This window comes from Micrasema longulum, unplaced genomic scaffold, assembly GCF_059751315.1.
Source record: "Micrasema longulum isolate JH-2025_06_02 unplaced genomic scaffold, ASM5975131v1 h1tg001205l, whole genome shotgun sequence".
In the NCBI taxonomy this organism is placed as follows: Eukaryota; Metazoa; Arthropoda; class Insecta; order Trichoptera; family Brachycentridae; genus Micrasema; species Micrasema longulum.
The window spans coordinates 89,068-109,037 of NW_028278392.1; the positions used below are offsets into that span (position 1 = coordinate 89,068).

Here is a 19,970-nt window from a genome sequence, read left to right on the forward strand (position 1 = left end):
CATTTGTTTTAATTTATACCCACCTTCAAAATGGCTTAAACCTAAATGTATAACTGGCTAGGATGTTTAAAATCAATGGAATATGGGGAAGTATTAATAAGGTCACCGACAGAATTTCAAATTGGAATTTTCATTAATTCTCGCCCTTTCCCTTATGACTGCAGATGGCGGCTGCACTTGATCATTATTTTTGCAGTCTGCCTCCGGGTAGTCCTGCTCTGGGCAGAGCAAAGAGCATCAATCACTAAGGAACCCAGTATAGATTTAATTAAGTCGCTCCATCGGGTAGGTGAGCGACCTCTGGATCTTCCCTCCACTCAGCTCATCACAGCGAGCTTTTCAAGACTGTCTGATTCTCTCCTGGCAGGGTGTCCAAAATATTGTAGGATTTGAATTTACTATTGATAATATCAACATTTTCAATGTCTTTTCAATAGAGCTTAACATGAAGTTTGGAATGAAATGCTTTAACAGGTATTTAAATAATCACTAATAAAATCCATTATATAATTTTTTTCATAACTGTATATCCAAATTTCTATCGACATAGGTACTGGATAGCCTTAAAATTTTTCGTAAAGCAATCTGAACAAAGTCTGGGATAGATTTCGTGTTCCTCTGGGGGTATTTCCAGTTAAGATACATATTTTCCATTTTTATCTGAAACTACCCACAAAAAGATATAATTAGGGACAACAGGTATCGTCTCTCTCTTTGAAGAACGAGTCGTGTTTGGTGGTATGAAAGCCTTGTTTTTAGCCTGATTTTTATTTTGAAGTCTCTCAAATAAACATGAAAAAAAAAATTACAGAGTACACATTTAAAAATTTACCTCTACCTGCATATTATTCACTTAGTCTCCAGCATCTTGAAGGTATTGCCATAGACTTATCAGGGTCTTAGAAGTTGTACATTTTCATGCCCAATATCAAATAATTTTGTAAAACAGTAGTTCTATTTTATGGTACTCTATAATTTGCTATCAAGAACTTGGTTATCCTGACACAAAGCTGTCTTGACAGCTAGCGGTTTTGTTGACTTGACAAGAGCATTAGATCCCTACCGTCCCGTAGGTAGAAAGTAGCTTTAATAATAAATACATGGCAATGCTTATAAATTACAATATTTATTCTTCAATAAGGTCTACAAACATCTTCTGTACACTTCTTTACAATGAATGCATAACAAAGAACAATAAATTATAATTATAGTAAAAGCGCAATAATAAACTATTGTCTGCATTTTAATTAATTTATTGGCCTGTGATATACCTTTTACTTGTAACGATGCTTTTCATTATACATAACATCCAATGGTGAAAAAACTTTTGGATTTTAAACTATGTTTTGAAAATAATTACATTAGGAATAATATAACCATACAAATAGTCAAGTAAATATAACTCGGGCCCAAAAAATCACTCTTATTGCAGCCATCAGTTTTGCAAATACACACTGTCTGCCGACTCAGAGAGGGATATGGAGAGTTCATACAAGAAAGATCTTTAAACTTTTGGGTGCACATTCTTATGGTTGATTCTTTCTGCACTTTGGTAAAATAATATATCTGAGCAACCCTCGCACAAGCAAATTTACCTTTGCTATGATTTTTTGAGATACATTCTTTTAAATGCCGATCTTCTAATGAATCACTTATACATCCGTCATCCTTTTCACTGTCACACTGAAAACACTTGAGGCATTCGCCAGTGTCAATACCAATAATCAGTAAAATTGGCATCCACAAATAAAGTCTATGCATATTTTCATAAAATACTATATATATTAATTGATTGGTACAACATGAAAAGTTACATGTTAGATAAATTATAATATCAGGGTAAACCTATAAAATAAATAATTTGTCAAAAATTTGTTTTTCTCATTTGAAAGTAGAACAGTTTTTCGAACTGGGGTTGACCACGATCAATAAATATAATTGAATAAATAATAATTCTTTATCCTCATGAGTAACGTTAAAAGGCAATTTTTTTAAAATATACTGTTTTAACTTTTATTTTGCATTGTCTTACCATTGTCGACACTGACCTCCATATTGGACCAATGGTTTATTAGATATTAGTTCAATTCTTTACGTTCGTTCATTAGACGCATCAGCTTCCTATAATGAGCGTCTTAAGGGTGCGGCGGTGAACCTGGCTTGGAGAACCTAAACCCAAGTTGCTTCTTCTTTCAACCTGCAGGCTCTCGCCGTCCTGGAAGGCCATCAATGACGATCTTTTGACATTATTCGGCGGAACTAAGGAGCGCTGAATTGACGTGGGAGGAGGCGATAGGGTCTCCTGGAGGCAACTGGTGATGTCCACATACTCTGCGATAGGGTCTCCTGGAGGCAACTGGTGATGTCCACATGCTCCACTTTAGAGTAAATGTGGAAAAGAAGAAGTTCGATTCTAAATTCTTTTAATACGGTTTTTTCATTACATATATATTTTTTTCTTCTTTATTTTACTTTATGTGCGTTATGCACCACTATCACTGGAGCCCAAGGCGTAGCATTGGAACGCCGCAGCGTATCTCAATCAGCTGGCATATTAAGACAGGGTGATCGATCAGTCTTATGCTTCAGATGCTAGCCCAGGGAGAGCGGAACACAGTTAAACTCCAATTATCTGGACTAAAAAGTGCCAGATTTAATTGCGAATTGGAATCACGTTAACCTTACTTAAATATGTCCAGCAAAGTTAACGGCACAATGAAATTAAAATAAAAAACTTCTCCTTTATTTTTTATTTCCTGACAACGACCTGGATATTTAGCAATCTAGATGACGAGTTCGGATAAACGGAGTTCTGTATTTCAGTTTATAATTATCTTTTTTAAATTGAATCAGGAATCAAACTTAATTTCTTAAGCATGGCACGCACCAACCACCGCTACAAAAGGTAGGTTTATCTACACTCCATTTCCTTCATCAGGATATTTACCTGAGAACAGTCATCAAGTGTGGGTTTCTGGTTCCCTTTCTGACATAATGGTAATGTTCGTTCTGCCCAGATATGAGAATGATGTATCATACTGCAATACTGCATAACTATCAATTTGATTTTTTTACAGATAAATAAAAATCCGTTGTGTTGATACGAGGGTTGTGTAAAAATTAACGTTCTCAATTTTTTTTCAGGTTTAAGGCATTTTTTATTTGAACTGAAAAATACATCATTGGAAATCTTAATTTCTTAACTATTTTTCAACATAATCACTAGATTTTTCAACGCATTTTTGTTGACTAATCCACTTTTGGAATCCAGCTTCAAAGAAGTCCGCCGCCAGTCCGTGGAGGAATTTGGTGACCGCTTCCTGCACTCTTTCATCAGTCTCGAAACATTGTCCACCCAAGTGTTGCTTTAATTTTGGAAACAAGTGGAAGTCACTCGGTGCAAGATCAGGGCTGTAGGGAGCCTGTTCAACGAGATCCCAGCCAAAAATTTCGATTAAATCCTTGGTTTGGCGAGAGACGTGCGGGTGCCTTTAACATAATTGTGACGTGTTGAACGCTGATACAAGCTTCCCCATAAACTTCACACAACTGCCTATAAATATCAACTGGTAGTAACTTTTTAACGTGCAAAAATCGGTTTACTGCACGAACTTCGCACCTGGCGGTGAGGGCAATCAGGGGTCACCATCGCGGGTGGCTGTCAGGCCGGCACTGAGCGTCGCAGCGAGTTTTACTAAGGCGGGATCTAGAGTGGGGGAACCAGCGCACACAGCGGTGTTGCCGGATTTCGTCTAGCATTTCGCGCGGCGAGTTTACAACGTTGGGAACCTTATTTTTTACACAACCCTCGTATATTATTTACGATTTTAATCAACCAAAAATAAAGCTGGAGTATCGGAACAATTATTATTATTAAGAGTAAAATTATCAATGATTTAAAACTAATGGCTCTTAGTCCCTGTAGTGAAATTATGCAGTACGAACATTTTTGTAAAAGAAATGAGGTTACGTGGTATTGCAGTATCACATAAACAGTTTCTGCTAATAGTAAAAAACTTTACACAAATAAAAAAGTATTAATGAAATAGAATTTTATTAAACAAAGAAAATAACAATATCATATCTGAATTTCATTTATGCAAATCATAAAGCAAAATTTTACTATAACAATAAAAACAGGCACGACATTTTGAAATCATATAATGTGAAATAGTTGTACCTACTAATATACTATCTACAGTATTTGAATAATGGTGTTTGAAATAACAAACATCAATACATACAACACAGTATGTATGTAGTAGATAAAGAAATTATATTTTTTTGATAATAAACCATGATTATTATTATTATACCTACCTATTATAAATTCAAATTGGACAATTATAAAAAAAAAGTATCTATTGATATTTTTTGTATATATTTCATGATCAAATATATATTTGTGTATATATGTACATATTTCTTGATAAGATAGTTAATGATTTCGATAAAAATATTTATTTTTTTTGGTTCGTTTAATCATTATGTTTATTGACCAACGAGCGCTTCCACCTGAGTAGGCATCTTCAAGACTGGTAGATCAATAAAAAAATTAAACCAACAATATTTTGAGTGTTCCCAAATGTTTGTAGACGAAGCTGGATTTTTCTCCCCAAGGAACTACTAGGATTGATATTTATTGCAAAAGAGAGATATGGAAGAAAGAAGAGAAGAAATATTGGAATATTTCCATTGCAGGAGACTGCCGCGAGATATTGCATTAAGCGTGTTGTCCAGGTGTTTATTAAAATTTATGTAATCATTTATATTAGTATTCTTTGATAATATAATAAAATAATATAAGTGGAAGCATGCATATAATTTCAAAATATGCGTGCTTCCACTTTCCATTATATTGTATCCCAACTCAACGCAGGGCTCTTGGACTCATAAGAGTTAGGGATACATGATTATTTTTATGAAATACAGTAAAACCACGATATAACAAAATGCAATATGGCGAAAAATGACGTATACCGAAAAAAAAACGAAATTCATTCCCTAACACCAATTTTTCATACAAAAATGCATTTATATAACGAAATCATTTTAGTCCCATACGAAAAAATGCCAATAAATTTATGTAAATTTATAACGATATAAAAAATGTTAAAAGATGAAAATATTATTTCGCACCTTCAAAGCCGCGCCGCCGCTGCATCTGCCGTATGCGAACGGTTTTATGGCCTTTTCGGCGGCGGTCTGTCGACACCCAGAACTGTCAAAGTGCGTGTGTATGTATGTAAGCGCATGTGTGAAAGAAAACCTCCAAACCTCTCCGAATACTGCCGAGTACGTCAGTCCGTCTGTTTTGTTTTTTGAAGCCGCGCAACATTTTTTTACGACGGCGCGTAACATATACGCACCTAGCACTGGCGGCTCCTAACCGAAAACATTAGCAGTGCATTTCTTAATAATATGATAGGTCTACGTGACAAACGAGCAATAGTGTGACAGCCCGCGCATCGGATCCAGAAACGCTTAATGCGCCCAACATAATACCCACGTTATAGGTAACTAAATTTATACTAATATCATGTCATTACGCATGCTCAAAGTGACATTACAAACGAACTTTAAACTTCAAATCTGCGCATGCGTTGGCAATGCCCGGAATATGTATATTATCTTCTCCGTCTAACGCACAATTCATCAGTAAGAATAATTGTCTGTCTCGCTCATATGACGATTTTAGGAGATATGTTATATTTTAAACAAATTCAAGGTAAAAAATTGTCCAAAACTGAATATGCACTGTGACGATTGTGCATGCGTAGACAAGATGAGAAAATCATCAGCTAGAGTCGATTTCGCTAGATTTTTTGGCGCTAGTATGAAATATTATGATGTTTACAAGTATAATAATATTGCAACGAATTCATCGAGTATATTGCAACAAATTTCTTTTTCTTTGTACCTACCTATAACATATTTTTACCATAAATAAAATTACTAATTTATTGACACAAATTTTTACTTGGCAGTGCACTGCACTTATGCACATACTAAGGAACCGCCTCTGGTACCTGGCATGATTTTTTTATTTTTTTCGTTATATGTGGGAATTCGTAATTACGAAATTTTAATTTTTGGTCCTTTGGATTTCGTTATATCGCGGTTCTACTGAATATATCTTTGTATGAATAAATAAATAAATTTGGAAGTCTAGTCATTTACAGGGCCCAAAAATATTTTCCTTCTCTGTTGGAATAAATTTTAAATGAATTCAACTAAATCAAAACATTTTATTGGTATTTTTATCAAAATCATTAATGAATATCTGTATTTTAATACCATTCAGCCATTGAGATATTAATACATAGATGCGCCCTGCCCTATAGAGTAAAATATTTCAAAAAGAAGTGACACAAAAACATACCATAGTTACTAAGTTTGATTATTTATATCGGGTTGTATTCGACGATCATGCATTTGCCACCAACAATTGGAGGATATTCATTTTTGGTATATAAAAAAAGTTTGTATTTTTAAATGAACAATTAACATTCAATTTTGGTGGATCCCGATCAGATTCTTTCATTTAATTCTTTGCACTGAAGAATTTTGGAGAATGAAAAAAAAACTAAATTACCTTATTTCAGGGCAGCCCAGCAATTTTTACAATGTTTATCCGAAAAGTTTTTACACACTTTCATGACACAAGCAGGCATTTTGGTTTCGATTCCAAATGTCACGTCTGGGTGGCGGTCAAAAAACTACTAAATACGCGTTGGGCATGACTGAGCTTTTGGGCATGAGTTAAGTGTCATCATTTTTGAAGGCTCGGGGCATGTCTATGTCTATTAATACGTCAATGCATTCAGCCATCTATTACAATACATTTTTTAAGCCTCATCTGGTGAAAATCATAAAGTATTTCTAGAAAAGTCAACTGTCAATGTAAATATATAAATGTCAATATAAAACTATGAAAAACGACAGCAAAAGGAAATTTTGATTATAAAAATAACTCAAATTCAGGTTTTTACAAATAGATTGATATTCATGAATTTGTCGGGATTGTAATCTGGATCGTGAGAGATTCTCTCTTGGATAGATTTGTTTATGGTGGCCCGAATGGAGGCTAATAACTCTTCATTCTTGATTGAATCGGCAACCACTCTGGAACCGTTCACACCGACCGCCCAGCTGACAGCAACTGGAAATGAAATTATTATTTATTTTGAGTATTTTCAAATGTTTCAAACTAATTTAAAATGCTAAAATTGAAAAGGATTTTCAAGGGTTTCCCTAGTAGGTTAATTCAGTACAATCTCACCCACATTGATGAAGGTTTCACTATTTTCCAAAAAACACCATTTTTGTAGTGCCAGTGTTGGGCATTTTCGCACATTTTCTTATGACGGCAGTACATATTTAATACCAGGTAATCTATACACAACTAGTGAATAGAAAATGAATACAGAGCGTTCCCCAGTTAGGATAGTCTCCACCTAACATGGCTCAGCCTGTTCTAAGATGGAAATTTTTATATTTTAAAGTATAAGTTTTCTATACTAATATAACAATAACAAAAAAAACTCAAATTACTTAATTATAAATGCATAGCTAATCAATTGTAAGAAATATATAAATTTTTTTTTTTAAATATATCATATATGCTAAGAATACACAATGTTACTTAAACATAAATAATATAGTAAAATATATAAGAAAAAACAAATATAAAGTAATGTAATACATAAGAATATAAATAATATGTGTACCAATGATATAAAGTAAGAAGTTTATTAATCTACATATATTTTTCAAAAAAATCTCTCGCGACACTATTTATATGTGCAGTTATTTTTTAAAAAAACTTTTTGAGTCTTTTATAATTGGTAAATCATTAAATATTTTTGGAGCAATTATATTGTTTTTTACCAAAGGAGGTTGATACAAGTGGGACAGTACAGTTAATTTGTGTTGCTGCGCTAGTGTGGACACCGAATTTTTCGTTTACTACGGACACCATTTATACATACACTTTGAGTCCTCTCACTGAGGTAATTTGTAAACCGTGCTAATGATTGTCCAGCTATTTCGATTTCACGTAATTTGTGAACTAGTACTTAGTGAGACACTGTATGAAAGGCTTTTGCCAAATCTAGAAAAATAGCTACACATTTTAGTTTCGCATCAAGTTTATTTGCAATGCGTTGTGTTAGATCCACAGCTGCATCTTCTGTACTAAGTTTTTCTCTGAAACCATATTGCTGTTAGTAAGTCTATAGGTCAGGTAGGTAGTAAGTCTATTTTTAGCAATTGTCTCTATAACCTTTAAAATTATGTTTAGAAATATCCAAATTATTAACAGATTTATAAATGGGTTTGATGACCGCTAGTTTGCAATGATTATGAAAGATACCAGTGATAAAACTAAGATTGACTATATGAGTTAAGAGTGTTGTAATGTATTGACTATATCTTTTGAAAAGCGCTGAATTTAAATAATTAGTTCCTGCAGAGTAACTATTTTTTAATTTCCTTATCTTAGAATTCGTTGGTTCCGGTGATGTAAGTGGATTATACGCATTTTTTTCTGTGTCATTGTTTTCTATAATCAGTTCCTCTTCTATTTTAGCATTTGTTCTTAATATCTTTTCTGCTAAGTTTGATTCTACGATTTAAAACTATGTGTGAACTTTCATTAAAATTCATGCTTCCACTTTCCATTATGTTGTATCTCAACTCAACACGGGGCTCTTGGCCTCATAAGAGTTAAGGATATGTTTTTTTTTTGTAATATGTATCTTTTTATGAATAAATAAATAAAATTAAATAACAAGTAAGAAAACAAAATATATGTTAAAATAAAGAAACGAAATGAAAATTTAAAATGTTTAAAGTGAGCATAAGGTCTTAAATGTAGCATAATTGTATAGCACATATGACAAGATATAGGAATGTGAAAAAAGCAAGGGATGTATATCAGGGTTTTGTAATGTTTTATACATGTTTGATAAAACCCAGTTTTTCAACAAATAGAATACCTAAGAGACATTTCTGTGACTTGGTTTTGTGAAGAATTTATTTTGTACAGACACATTATTTATTTACAGACACATTGAGTTTTTTAGGTTGAGTGCTGCTTTCGGATCGTATCACAGCATTCAAAACTGGATCTACTCAACAGATGGATCATGAAATGTTATCTGAATAGTCGGCAAAGAGTGCGATCAACTGCTTTTACTTAATTTAATTAGCATTAACTCTACACAATTATGGAAATGTACATACATTGCAAGCTGTTCTGAGGAGTGGAAAACTTCAACTGCATTATTCTTGAATTCATCCGCCGCGACATGCCAGCTAAATAAACATCGCTAAAAGGCGATGACGATGGCGATTGAGCATTCGCATCTCTGGCAATGGTACTATTCCAAAGCTGAAAACAACAATAATAACAATAAAATCAACACATTAGCCAATGTCCTATCATTACTCTAAGGAGTGATTCACTCTTCAAAGAATTTCAAGTACTGGATATCCATCAACAGTATATATTGAGATCAGTAGCAGGCACGCATCTCAGTAGGGAAAAATACCCAACTTTTTGTCATAGTCATAATACTAGGCACTCCAACAAAGATCCGATTCTATAGAGGAGTTAATACTTTTTTTGGCTCTAAGGCAACAATACTATATTGACTCAAGGATATATAACCTTATCCCAGATTCATGGAAGAGATTTCCAGGCTGAGGAAGGTATTGGCCACATTTTTACTCTGTATTGGAAAGGGGGTATAAGAAAATTTGTTGTCCGATATAGAAGGACGTAAGTTGATTCCTAGTTTTACTGGTAATGACTTAGGATTTGGGTTTTAGTGGTATATTTATTATTTGTTTTTAAATCTGGAAGTAGGGCACACATAAGCATATTCTTATGTGTGCTCGAATAATAATAATATTGCATGAACTGAGAAAATGGGAATCGAGTTGGGGTAGAGTACTTGAAATAAAAATTAATAACAAAAGCATATGAACTGGTTATTTTTATGTACATATTGCGGTGTAGAACCACCATTCAAACTAATATTTCGTCGTGATCATAAAACAACGATGAATGTGCGAAAAATACGACATTGACTTTCTTTTATATTTAATTGTGAAAAGTTTATAAAAAGGCTTTATATTCCAGGTTTGAAGAAATAAAATATGCGAAACTAACCCAAGCACTTATCAAGTTGTCACATAGTGTCAAAAAAAAATTAAACCGCTCTCATGTAAAGTTGAAGAAAATTACAAGCGCCATTGATCTACGATCATGAGGGTTTCATGTCTATTAATTCCACACACAGAACTGTTCTTCATTTCACCTGGAAACGGATTAATGTCTCATAAAAGTTGCAAAGAAAAGGAAGAACTAAGCTTTTTTGTAAACTAAAATGCAGTTCAAATGAAATGTGCAAATAATTTAGACATATTTTGTCATTTCACTCACATATTCGGGGCACAGAGATTCAGATGAAGAAATTTCAACTTCAGAAGGAGTGGTTGCCATAGGTTTTACACTTGAAGATGGCCTTGATCTCTCTAATTAAAAAATAAGGCAATATATAATTAGTACATAATAAATAAAAATGTTCTCCATCCTCATTGTAACCTGTTAATCTTGATTAAATCCAGTCTTTTGTCTACAAACATTTGGACAAACTCAAAATATTATAAATATTAATGGTTCAAATAATCATCACACTTATTTGGCAGACCCAAAGTTTGCCTCGAGGCACGGAGGGTTCTGGGTTCAATTCTCAGTGAGATCAAAAAAATATATATATTTTTCTCTCAACCATGGATGTTCCGTGCTGATCACTCCTGGACTGTTGCTATGCAAAAAATGCAAATCGTGCAATATACGGATTGTTGACGAAAATTTTATGTAAACGACAAAGTCTAAATTATTGAATTAAAAAATATGGATAGAAAGAAAGAAAGAAAGTCGAAAATAAATCATATTTCCTGTTTCTGTTATTTTCTAAATTAAATAAATAAAAAATAATAATATATCCATTGACGTATAGTAAAAAGACATTTCTATACAAGCTACGTACATTGTCAATTTAATCATATAATGTATTCAGGTGAAATATTAAATAAATGACATTTCAACTTTCTCCGATTGACTTTCATTTTATTATTTTTAATATTTATTGCAATTTTTTTTTACACTACATAGTTAGTTCATATAGGACGGCCCTTCACCTGTATTTCATGGGTATGAGAAGCTAGTACCTAATAGTTCTAGATATTATTTTTTTTATCATTTGGTATTCTTCAAAATTGTTTAAATTTCTTTATTAATGTTTTTTTTTCTTTTCTTTTCTTGATTTTATTTAAAAGTACGAAATATTTCTCTTTTTCAATTTTTTTTGTCAGTATGTATTTATACTAGTTACCTAAGTAGTAGTTTTAAATAAAAATACATGTAATTAAAAAAATATATATAAATCGTTTAGTGTTATTAAAAATTGTTTAAATTTTTTTATTAATATGTGTTGCTTTTTTACTTTTGTTTTTTTTTACAGTTTCAAAATATTTCTATGACCAAATATTTTATTTTTAAGTAATTTTATAACTGGTAATATAATTTTTAAACTATCTATCTTTTTTTTGACTCCTTAATTTGTAAATAACTGTTTAGTAATAATTTGTTTTCAATACTATATTTTACTTATTCCACTTACATGTATGTATTTTATTGTATATGCAACTTATATGTAAAAGGCACTAAGTGCCGTTTATTTCAATAAAATAATAATAATAAGAAGAAAAAAAATCCGTAATAGGCATAGCCTGTGCATGGGTATACATGATTTTTTCCGTTTTACGTTACATCACGTATACAATAAATATTTTCATTTAGGAAAAAATAAATAAACCTAAAAGAACAAATGAAAAATCAATATTTTCCAAAAAACGGTATCTCTAATAAATTCTTGTAATTTGTTTATAAGGACTTTACTATCTAGAGACGGTGGACGATGTAAAGTGAGGGTTGTATATATTTTTTCATTTTAGTAAAACTTATATAAACGGCATTTGAGTAGTAAAATGTTATTGTAGTAATATATTATTAGTAATTTCTGTGTTAAGAAAGAATGTGATACCGTCGTGTGAGGTATGTTCGGAAGGTTATGTATGAATAATATACCTCGGTAGAAAGAAGGAAATGATTTCTTTTTGTTAATTATCTATAAGAACTATTGTCTTGTATTTTTACTGAATTCAACAAAATACAAAATTCACCAACAAAAAAAAACGTTTTTTTGTAATCCAACTTGAAGAAGAGGAGAAGAAGTATCTGGTAATAAATAAACGGTTCCTTTTTATTACTGTAGTGGAATATCATCAGCACCCTGGATTTTCAAAACAAGGGAACCATTATCTTTTTTCACAAGTATATTTCCATTTCTTGTCCACGCGAACTTATAACCATATGCTTTTGTGGCTTTGGAGAGCCAGAGCAGTTGTTTATTTGCAGGAGATAGTTTATCATTTATGTATATTTGGTCCATAGAATTAAGAATAGTCCAGAAACTGCATATGCGCATCAAACAGGAGGCGACTAAACTACTCTTAAAGGAGTAGTTTTACGTTTTGACCCATTAGTTTCTTTGTAGACATCCCTCAGTAAGCAACTCCCGATTTGAATTCAACTATGCCGTGTTGTAAAGTGTAGAAATACTGCTGGGATCTTAAAGAAACAGAGTGGGATCAAATTTCATGTGTAAGTAGCAAATGCATGTGAAAGTAGCAAATTTAATTTTCCAAAATTTAATTATTTTTCCATCTGCCAGATTGTCAAAGAAAACAAAATTGACATTTTGTTGGTGTTGCCAGGGTAGTCAAATGTTTTACGCTACTTTGCTCATCTAATGAGAGAACTAATGAAAAGTGGACCTCTCTTTCTTGAATATCGAATTTTGATGTACTACCTACATCAAAACTGTCAAATATGTTGTATTTGCAAATTGATAATTTAAACAATAAAAAGAGGATTATAAACCCGCAAGAAACATTCACTCAACTCACTGTGATCGTTTTTCATTTGCACATGACACACATATTTAGAGTTTTTGTTTTAGTTACTAAAAATTACATATGTTAACTTTTTATCCATTTAATGTGGAAATGGTTCGGAGCTAAAAAAAACAGTACGCGAGCACGAAAAGTTATTGTTGTACATTATGATCAGACGTAATGCTATGCAGATACATGCTGTAATTTGTGATGACAAGTTATTTCAATTACATTTGTATTTTGTGAAAAGTAAAATATGAGGTGTGTTCAGAAAATAACGGGAATTTTCGTTTTTTTTTTAATATTAATTTATTCGTCTACATTAATGTTGTCGCCTTCAAAATAGTCCCCATTGATACTATGAACTTGTGCCAGAGCTTTTTCCAATCCTCGAAACACTTCTTAAACTCGATATTTGGGATAGCCTGTAGCTCTTTCAGCGATGCACTTTTAATGTCATCTATGCTTGTAAAACGACGGCCCTTTAAGGTTCTCTTTATTTTTTGTAAATAGGAAAGTCACACGGAGCCATGTCTGATGAATATGGAGGCTGGGACATCGTTACAGTATTGTTTTTGGCCAAAAATTCACAAACTAGCCCACAAAATTCCTGTCTCAAAGAAGATCTACATCTCTGTTGCAATATGTTAAGATTCATGCTTTGTTCATTCTAGAGTACAAAAATATTATATTTTTGAACTTTTGTACACATATTAGAAACCAAATTAATACAAAAGTGGAGGACCAACCGAAAATACATTTTTTACTAAGAAAGTATTTACTTAAATGTTCTTACTTTGGACCCTTGGATTTGGAGAACTTTGAGGAGGAGTCATTTTCCTCGCAATCCATTCGAAGTATGCTTCGCTGGGGCCCTCAGCCACAATAACACGAACATTTTCCACATCGTTCTTCATGATTGCATTCATATTTGACTGAAAATATTTCAAACACAATTATAGCGCGCTGTAAATGGTAATGTTTTTACTCAACTGCGGATAGGAAAGTGATGATGATGAAGCGGGTGAAATAAATCAATGAACTACCTGAATTTAAAACTACAATCATCTACTACTACTGCTACTACTACTACCATCACGCCATTTCACCGTAGGGGTAGGCAGAGAGAATGGATTGCTACACACGTCTATCCTGGCATATATTTCTAGCTTCTTGCACATTCATACATCTTGTCATACATGCCCTTCGGTTCTGTCTGCTTTTGACATGACCAGACTTAAGATTTTGGTTTATCTGATCATGCCATGTCTTCCTTGGTCGTCCTCGTCTCACATTACCGTTAATTTTTGCCATATACTTGTTTTACCATTATTTTGTTGTCCATTTGTTCTACGTGACCAAACCATCTCAGAGACCCTTTCTAAATCTTATCAATTATACTTGACTCAGATTTACACTCTCGCCTGATTTCATAATCCGTAACCCTATCATAGATTGTGTTCCGGACACGCGATGAACGTTAAAATGGACAAATGAAAGTTGTTGTAAATGATATATGTAAATGTGTGAATTAATAAACGTAGCTAGGAACCCGGTATTTGTGTGACTGAGCGCTAGGCTCCCAATAAAGATAAATGATTCGCTTTCGAGCCTGGCCTCAGTAATACCGGGGAAATATAGCCAGGGATTACTCTTTATGTATGTATTTATGTATTTCATGTTTGTAAGGCCCTGAAAAGTGCCTATATTGTATTGCCAATAAAATGTATTGTATTGTCATGTTGCGCGCGTCGCGGCTGCCGACGAAATGGCCCGTACGGGCATTGAGCGCCCGTATTTACGCCACCTACGGCCGGCGGCATGTAGCGAGTGGCGGGGGAGAACTACCCCCACCACTCCGAGGCAGCCGGCGCGGGTGGGATGGCTGACTCACGGAGCCCGACGCGCACCGCTTTATAAGGCGATTATTTTGTAGGAATAAATTAGTTGAGTTCCTAACTCTGAACCTTGCACACGTGTTTTATTCCGTTCTCCGCCCTATTCGCCCTCCTGCACTTCGCTCTTCGCTCCGCTTTGCCTGCTGACTGGGCCTTCGCCTCTCTGCACCACTTGGACCGGGTGGAAAGTCCTTTTCAGGGCTATTGAGGTTGACTTGCGGTCGGCGCAGCTGTGCTCCTACCTTCCGACTTTGTCTTTGACTCTGTCTGGGAGGGCGGCTTCCCACTTACGCCGGGAAGCTTGACTGCGGCAGACGCGGGTGACGAACCGGCGTATTAATCGTGGTAACGCGTACGTTACAGATTGATTTCCCACACATTCGTCTAAGATATCGATTTCAACCGCATTCACTCGGCTTTCAACCTTCCTTTGCCAGTTCCATGTTTCACTTCCATACATAAGGACTAAAACTCCGTTGTGCACTGCACTATAATCTAAATACCCTCATAAAATATAAATTGATAACTTACAAAGATGGAATCACTCAAAGGCACTCTTGATAATTCCATTATGATGTGAACTGAAAAAAAAATATTTATTACAATTAAGCCAAATGATATCATTTGAATTTCAAATTAAGACGGGCTCAATTTTCAATCACAGGCAAGCACATTATGAAAGAGGTCTCAGTTATGATCGAGTAAATATTTAAAATGGGCTTCTGAAGGAGATCACCTCCATTCCTAGTAGAAGCTTCCTTCAAGGCGGGTCTAAGACGATGGCGGCTCCAAAGGAACTATTACAAACTTAGATAATTAAATTATTTGTCATTATGTTTTATTTACGAATGATTTGAGTACATACATATATACATACATAAACGCAGGTCAAGAGTACATACACACATAATGTCTATTTATTTTATTGTATCATAAAGCCAGTCTAGCCAGGGATAGCACCCCGTACTGAGACCGGCAAGTACTTTTTTATATCTTCAAATTCTACATTCTTTTTGTGGCAACACATAATATTACTAGCGTTTAGATATAAATAGATACGAGGTTTTGACACAATTTTTGTCTTCCTTCAATAGTCATTAGTTACTCTAACTCCTCCCGACCAATGGCATAAAGAAACAAGGCCAGCACTCTCTTTGGCTTGACCACACCACCACATTTCCTTTAAGGCTAAGGCCTTTGTGCCAAAGGAGTGCTGACACTTTTTTGAAAATCAGATCCTTATTGGGGTTCTTAGATGATTGATTGTTGTGTATTTGTCCCTATTCAATTGAATAACCGCCACTGCTCTTATTATATATTGTTGACGAATATCCAACACCACGAATTCCTTGAAAATTAAATCACTTGGATATCGGTGAAGTTTTACCAAAATTACTTGTATCATTGCTTTTGGTGCTATTGCTGCTCAAGCCAGGGTCGTTTTGGTACGGCTTCCCCATCCAATTTGCCCATACAAAACAGAGTTAACTAATGCATAAGAATATTTTTTAGTGCCAAGAAGCGATTTATCGTTCAGATTATTTTAGTAGAAATTGTTTCAAAATGTAAGTTCATTTCATGAATTTATCAAGTGTTAATCCCAAATATTTCAATTTAAATAGGTTGCGACCGAGGGAAAACATTTTTTGAGAACAGAATATGGAAGTCTAGGCATCTACAGGGTTTGTGACCGGTCATTGGCTGTTTCAAGTGATCACTTAACACAAATTGAAAGCACCCACTTACCCGAATCTGTTTTTAAGAACTTGTGGCCTCTTTTTAGATCCGATTGCAAAAAATATTTATTTTTATAGCTGTAATGAACGGTAATTTATTTTATTTTTAAAAAATCTTTGTTTTCAAAAGATTCACGTTTTTTTTTAAATTTAAATTTACTGCTTTCAATGCCCCGATTGCCGTCAGAGCAACCTAAGTATCTACAGTCAATTTGTCTGTCACCATCAATCAAATTTTCCCAATTCTGACGGCGATGGGGTGTTTCGGTACATTAGCTTGTTAGTAAACCGGAAGAAACAAGTTCGATCGGGAATGTTTCCCCCCTGTTGCAAAAAATTTAAATCTAAATAACTCCCTAGGGAGATAATCTATTTGTATACAGCTATTTATTCTCATCAAATCTTTGTTAGAATTATAAACTTCTGTCCAATTCGAGTCATTGTAAATTATAACCGTTGAATATATTATTTTTATTTTTTAAGTAAAATACATGAATATCTATTTGATAGTATTCTTATGACAAATGAGTTTCTGCATTATTCAAAAAAAAATCTAATCGGAAAATAAACTTGAGACCATATTGAGACATTGCATTACAATAAAAATATTAAATTGTCACTTGAATAAACAATAAATTGCACTGAACAAGTGTTATTCGTTTAATAAACAATACGAAAGGAAAACGTGGTGTAATGTCGCGACCTCGATCATACAGATAGGAGACCTAATTAGTTAGAGTAATGAAATTATTGCAATTCAAATGAACGATACCAAATGCTTAGCTTTATTACCGATTTTGACATACGAAAAAATATGTCGAATTTATGAAGTGCCTTCAAACCATCGGTTATACGCGGATAAAAAAAGTTGTTCTATAAATCTTAACTTTTTAGCAAATGGAATTGATGAATTTAATATTATCAGAGATGCAGCTCTGACAGGATAGGGAGAGTTATAATCACCAAAATAGTGCAAGGCCGCGGAATTATCAACTATCTACCTGTCACAGACGTCAACGTAGCACGAAAAAAATTACTAAATCAAAGACAAAAGAAACAAGACACAATAACGTCCAACGGCGAACGGGCCGAACAGTGTGGCAAAAGTTGGTATTTAGGAATCGGTAGGGTTGCCTGTTAAAAATCGGTAGATTAAAAAAAAAACAGTAGAAATCGGTAGTTTTTTCTGAATAGTTTAGTGAGTGGTGGTACCATTTACATTTTATTTTTTTTAATAAAGGAATTGCATATTTTTTGCCTTGCTTATTATGTACAAGGCTTATATTAACTGCGAAAGGTATGTTCCTTCTAATTTCTTTGACAAAAGTATGAGGATCTGGTGGTAGTAACTCATACAGGAGAAGCCGGACTATTGACAAGCATCAACAGACCTTTGGTTCTACTTTAAGAGCGTTCGGCATTTTGTGTCCTATTTTTATTTATTTCAACAATCACCTTTACTATTTTATTATATAAATAAAACACGAGTGATACTTTAATCCACAAATTTGGAATATCCAGTGACCGGTTTCATCGCTTTCGCGACATCTTCGAGACTGGTATCTTTATTAAAAAGTTAAATGTATTTATACAGAACAGAGGTAAGGATACATAATTCAAAGTTATATGTAAGTAAATTAAATAAAGTTATTTTTATCTTAAGGATCATTATCAACAAATTTTCTATGGGTTAACTAATGAATTGATATAATGCTATTTTAATGAGTTTAAGTATTTTATTTTATTTTTGGTGTCTCATCCTTCGTGAGTGTGGTTTTGTAAATAATGATTTCTGAAAAACAAAGGGTAAAAAGTTATTAGTAAAATTATATTACAACGGGTAAAGTAATGGAGAATGCACACGTGTTATCTGTTCATTAAGTAATTCTACGTCGGGTTTATTTTTTAATCTTTAAATTTCGAGAATTTCTAATTTGTCAAGTTTATGGCCTTTGGGTGCAATATGAATTATTTTTACATTATTTTTTAATTCGAAGGAATGTTTGTTTTCTATTAAATGATTGGCAAAATTTGAATTATCTTTATTATTAGACCATGATTGTATGTGCTCTTTTATGCGTGTTTTAAAGGCTCTACCCGTTTGGCCTACGTAGCATGTATTTTTACAGTCGTTACAATTAAGAAGGTAAGTTCCTGAGTTGGAAAATCTATCTTTTTTGTCTTTAGTATTTACCAACAAATTAGCTAAGGAATTATTATTGTATTATTAAATTGGACCAATAATAAATAAAAATAAATGCAATGCAGCCTTTTACAATAATAATTCCTTAGCTAATTTGTTGGTAAATACTAAAGACAAAAAAAATAAGTTTTCCAACTTAGGAACTTACCTTCTTAATTGTAACGACTGTAAAAATACATGCTACGTAGCCACAAAAGATCATATTATACAATCGTGGTCTAATAATAAAGATAATTCAAATTTTCCCAATCATTTAATAGAAAACAAACATTCCTTCGAATTAAAAAATAATGTAAAAATAATTCATTTTGCACCCAAAGGCCATAAACTTGACAAATTAGAAATTCTCGAAATTAATAGATTAAAAAAATAAACCCGACGTAGAATTACTTAATGAACAGATAACACGTGTGCATTCTCCATTACTTTACCCATTGTAATATAATTTTACTAATGACTTTTTACCCTTTGTTTTTCAGAAATCATTATTTACAAAACCACACTCACGAAGGATGAGACACCAAAAATAAAATAAAATACTTAAACTCATTAAAATAGCATTATATCAATTCATTAGTTAACCCATAGAAAATTTGTTGATAATGATCCTTAAGATAAAAATAACTTCATTTAATTTACTAACATATAACTTTGAATTATGTATCCTTACCTCTGTTCTGGATAAATACATTTAACTTTTTAATAAAGATACCAGTCTCGAAGATGTCGCGAAAGCGATGAAACCGGTCACTGGATATTCCAAATTTGTGGATTAAAGTATCACTCGTGTTTTATTTATATAATAAATTACAATGAACTTCCATCTATAATTTTCACTTACAAACTTAAACCTTTACTATTTTTACCATGTATGATATAACCTCATGTGATAAGTCCTTATGACAATGCATCAACCAATGAGGGACATCTTAGGGTGTCTCATCATCACATCGACAGCTATTGTTCAGTCTTTCACCGCTAAAGCTAGAGTTTCCTAGGACAGCGGTGCCCGTTTCTTAACGGCCGTAGTGAACGGTGATGCGGTAGACAGCAGTCGTAACGGTGACCAGAGAGTGGTTTCCTAGGAAAACAGTGTTATCAACA

General features: G+C 33.3%; 1 protein-coding gene and 1 long non-coding RNA gene across 4 annotated transcripts; one reads left to right on the forward strand and one right to left on the reverse strand.

Moving 5' to 3' along the window:
- Positions 1 to 6,089: 6,089 nt before the first annotated feature.
- LOC148276535 (uncharacterized) lies at positions 6,090 to 17,706 on the reverse strand. 3 transcript variants are annotated; one of them, XM_088234109.1, is made up of 6 exons: positions 17,665 to 17,706; positions 15,459 to 15,508; positions 13,826 to 13,964; positions 10,451 to 10,542; positions 9,247 to 9,394; positions 6,090 to 7,162 (listed from the first exon to the last, which is right to left on the reverse strand). In XM_088234109.1, the coding sequence occupies exons 2-6, from the start codon at positions 15,495 to 15,497 to the stop codon at positions 6,981 to 6,983; spliced, it is 600 nt and encodes a 199-aa protein (XP_088090235.1). In that variant the 5' UTR covers positions 15,498 to 15,508; positions 17,665 to 17,706; the 3' UTR covers positions 6,090 to 6,980. The 3 variants fall into 3 exon arrangements, with proteins under 3 accessions (XP_088090235.1, XP_088090234.1, XP_088090236.1); XM_088234108.1 differs by having other exon boundaries at positions 17,627 to 17,706; XM_088234110.1 differs by having other exon boundaries at positions 17,456 to 17,706.
- On the forward strand, positions 9,541 to 11,123 carry LOC148276536 (uncharacterized). The gene is made up of 2 exons (XR_015823705.1): positions 9,541 to 9,784; positions 10,148 to 11,123. It is a non-coding gene; the product is annotated as an uncharacterized LOC148276536 (long non-coding RNA).
- Positions 17,707 to 19,970: the final 2,264 nt, after the last annotated feature.

Coding starts and splice junctions, on each gene's coding strand:
- LOC148276535 (XM_088234109.1), bottom strand. CDS start 15,497: ATGGAATTATCAAGAGTGCCTTTGAGTGATTCCATCTTT. Junction 10,543..13,825: donor TCCAAATCCAAGGGTCCAAA/GTAAGAACATTT, acceptor TTTTTTAATTAG/AGAGATCAAGGCCATCTTCA. Junction 7,163..9,246: donor TCCTCAGAACAGCTTGCAAT/GTATGTACATTT, acceptor TTTCATTTCCAG/TTGCTGTCAGCTGGGCGGTC.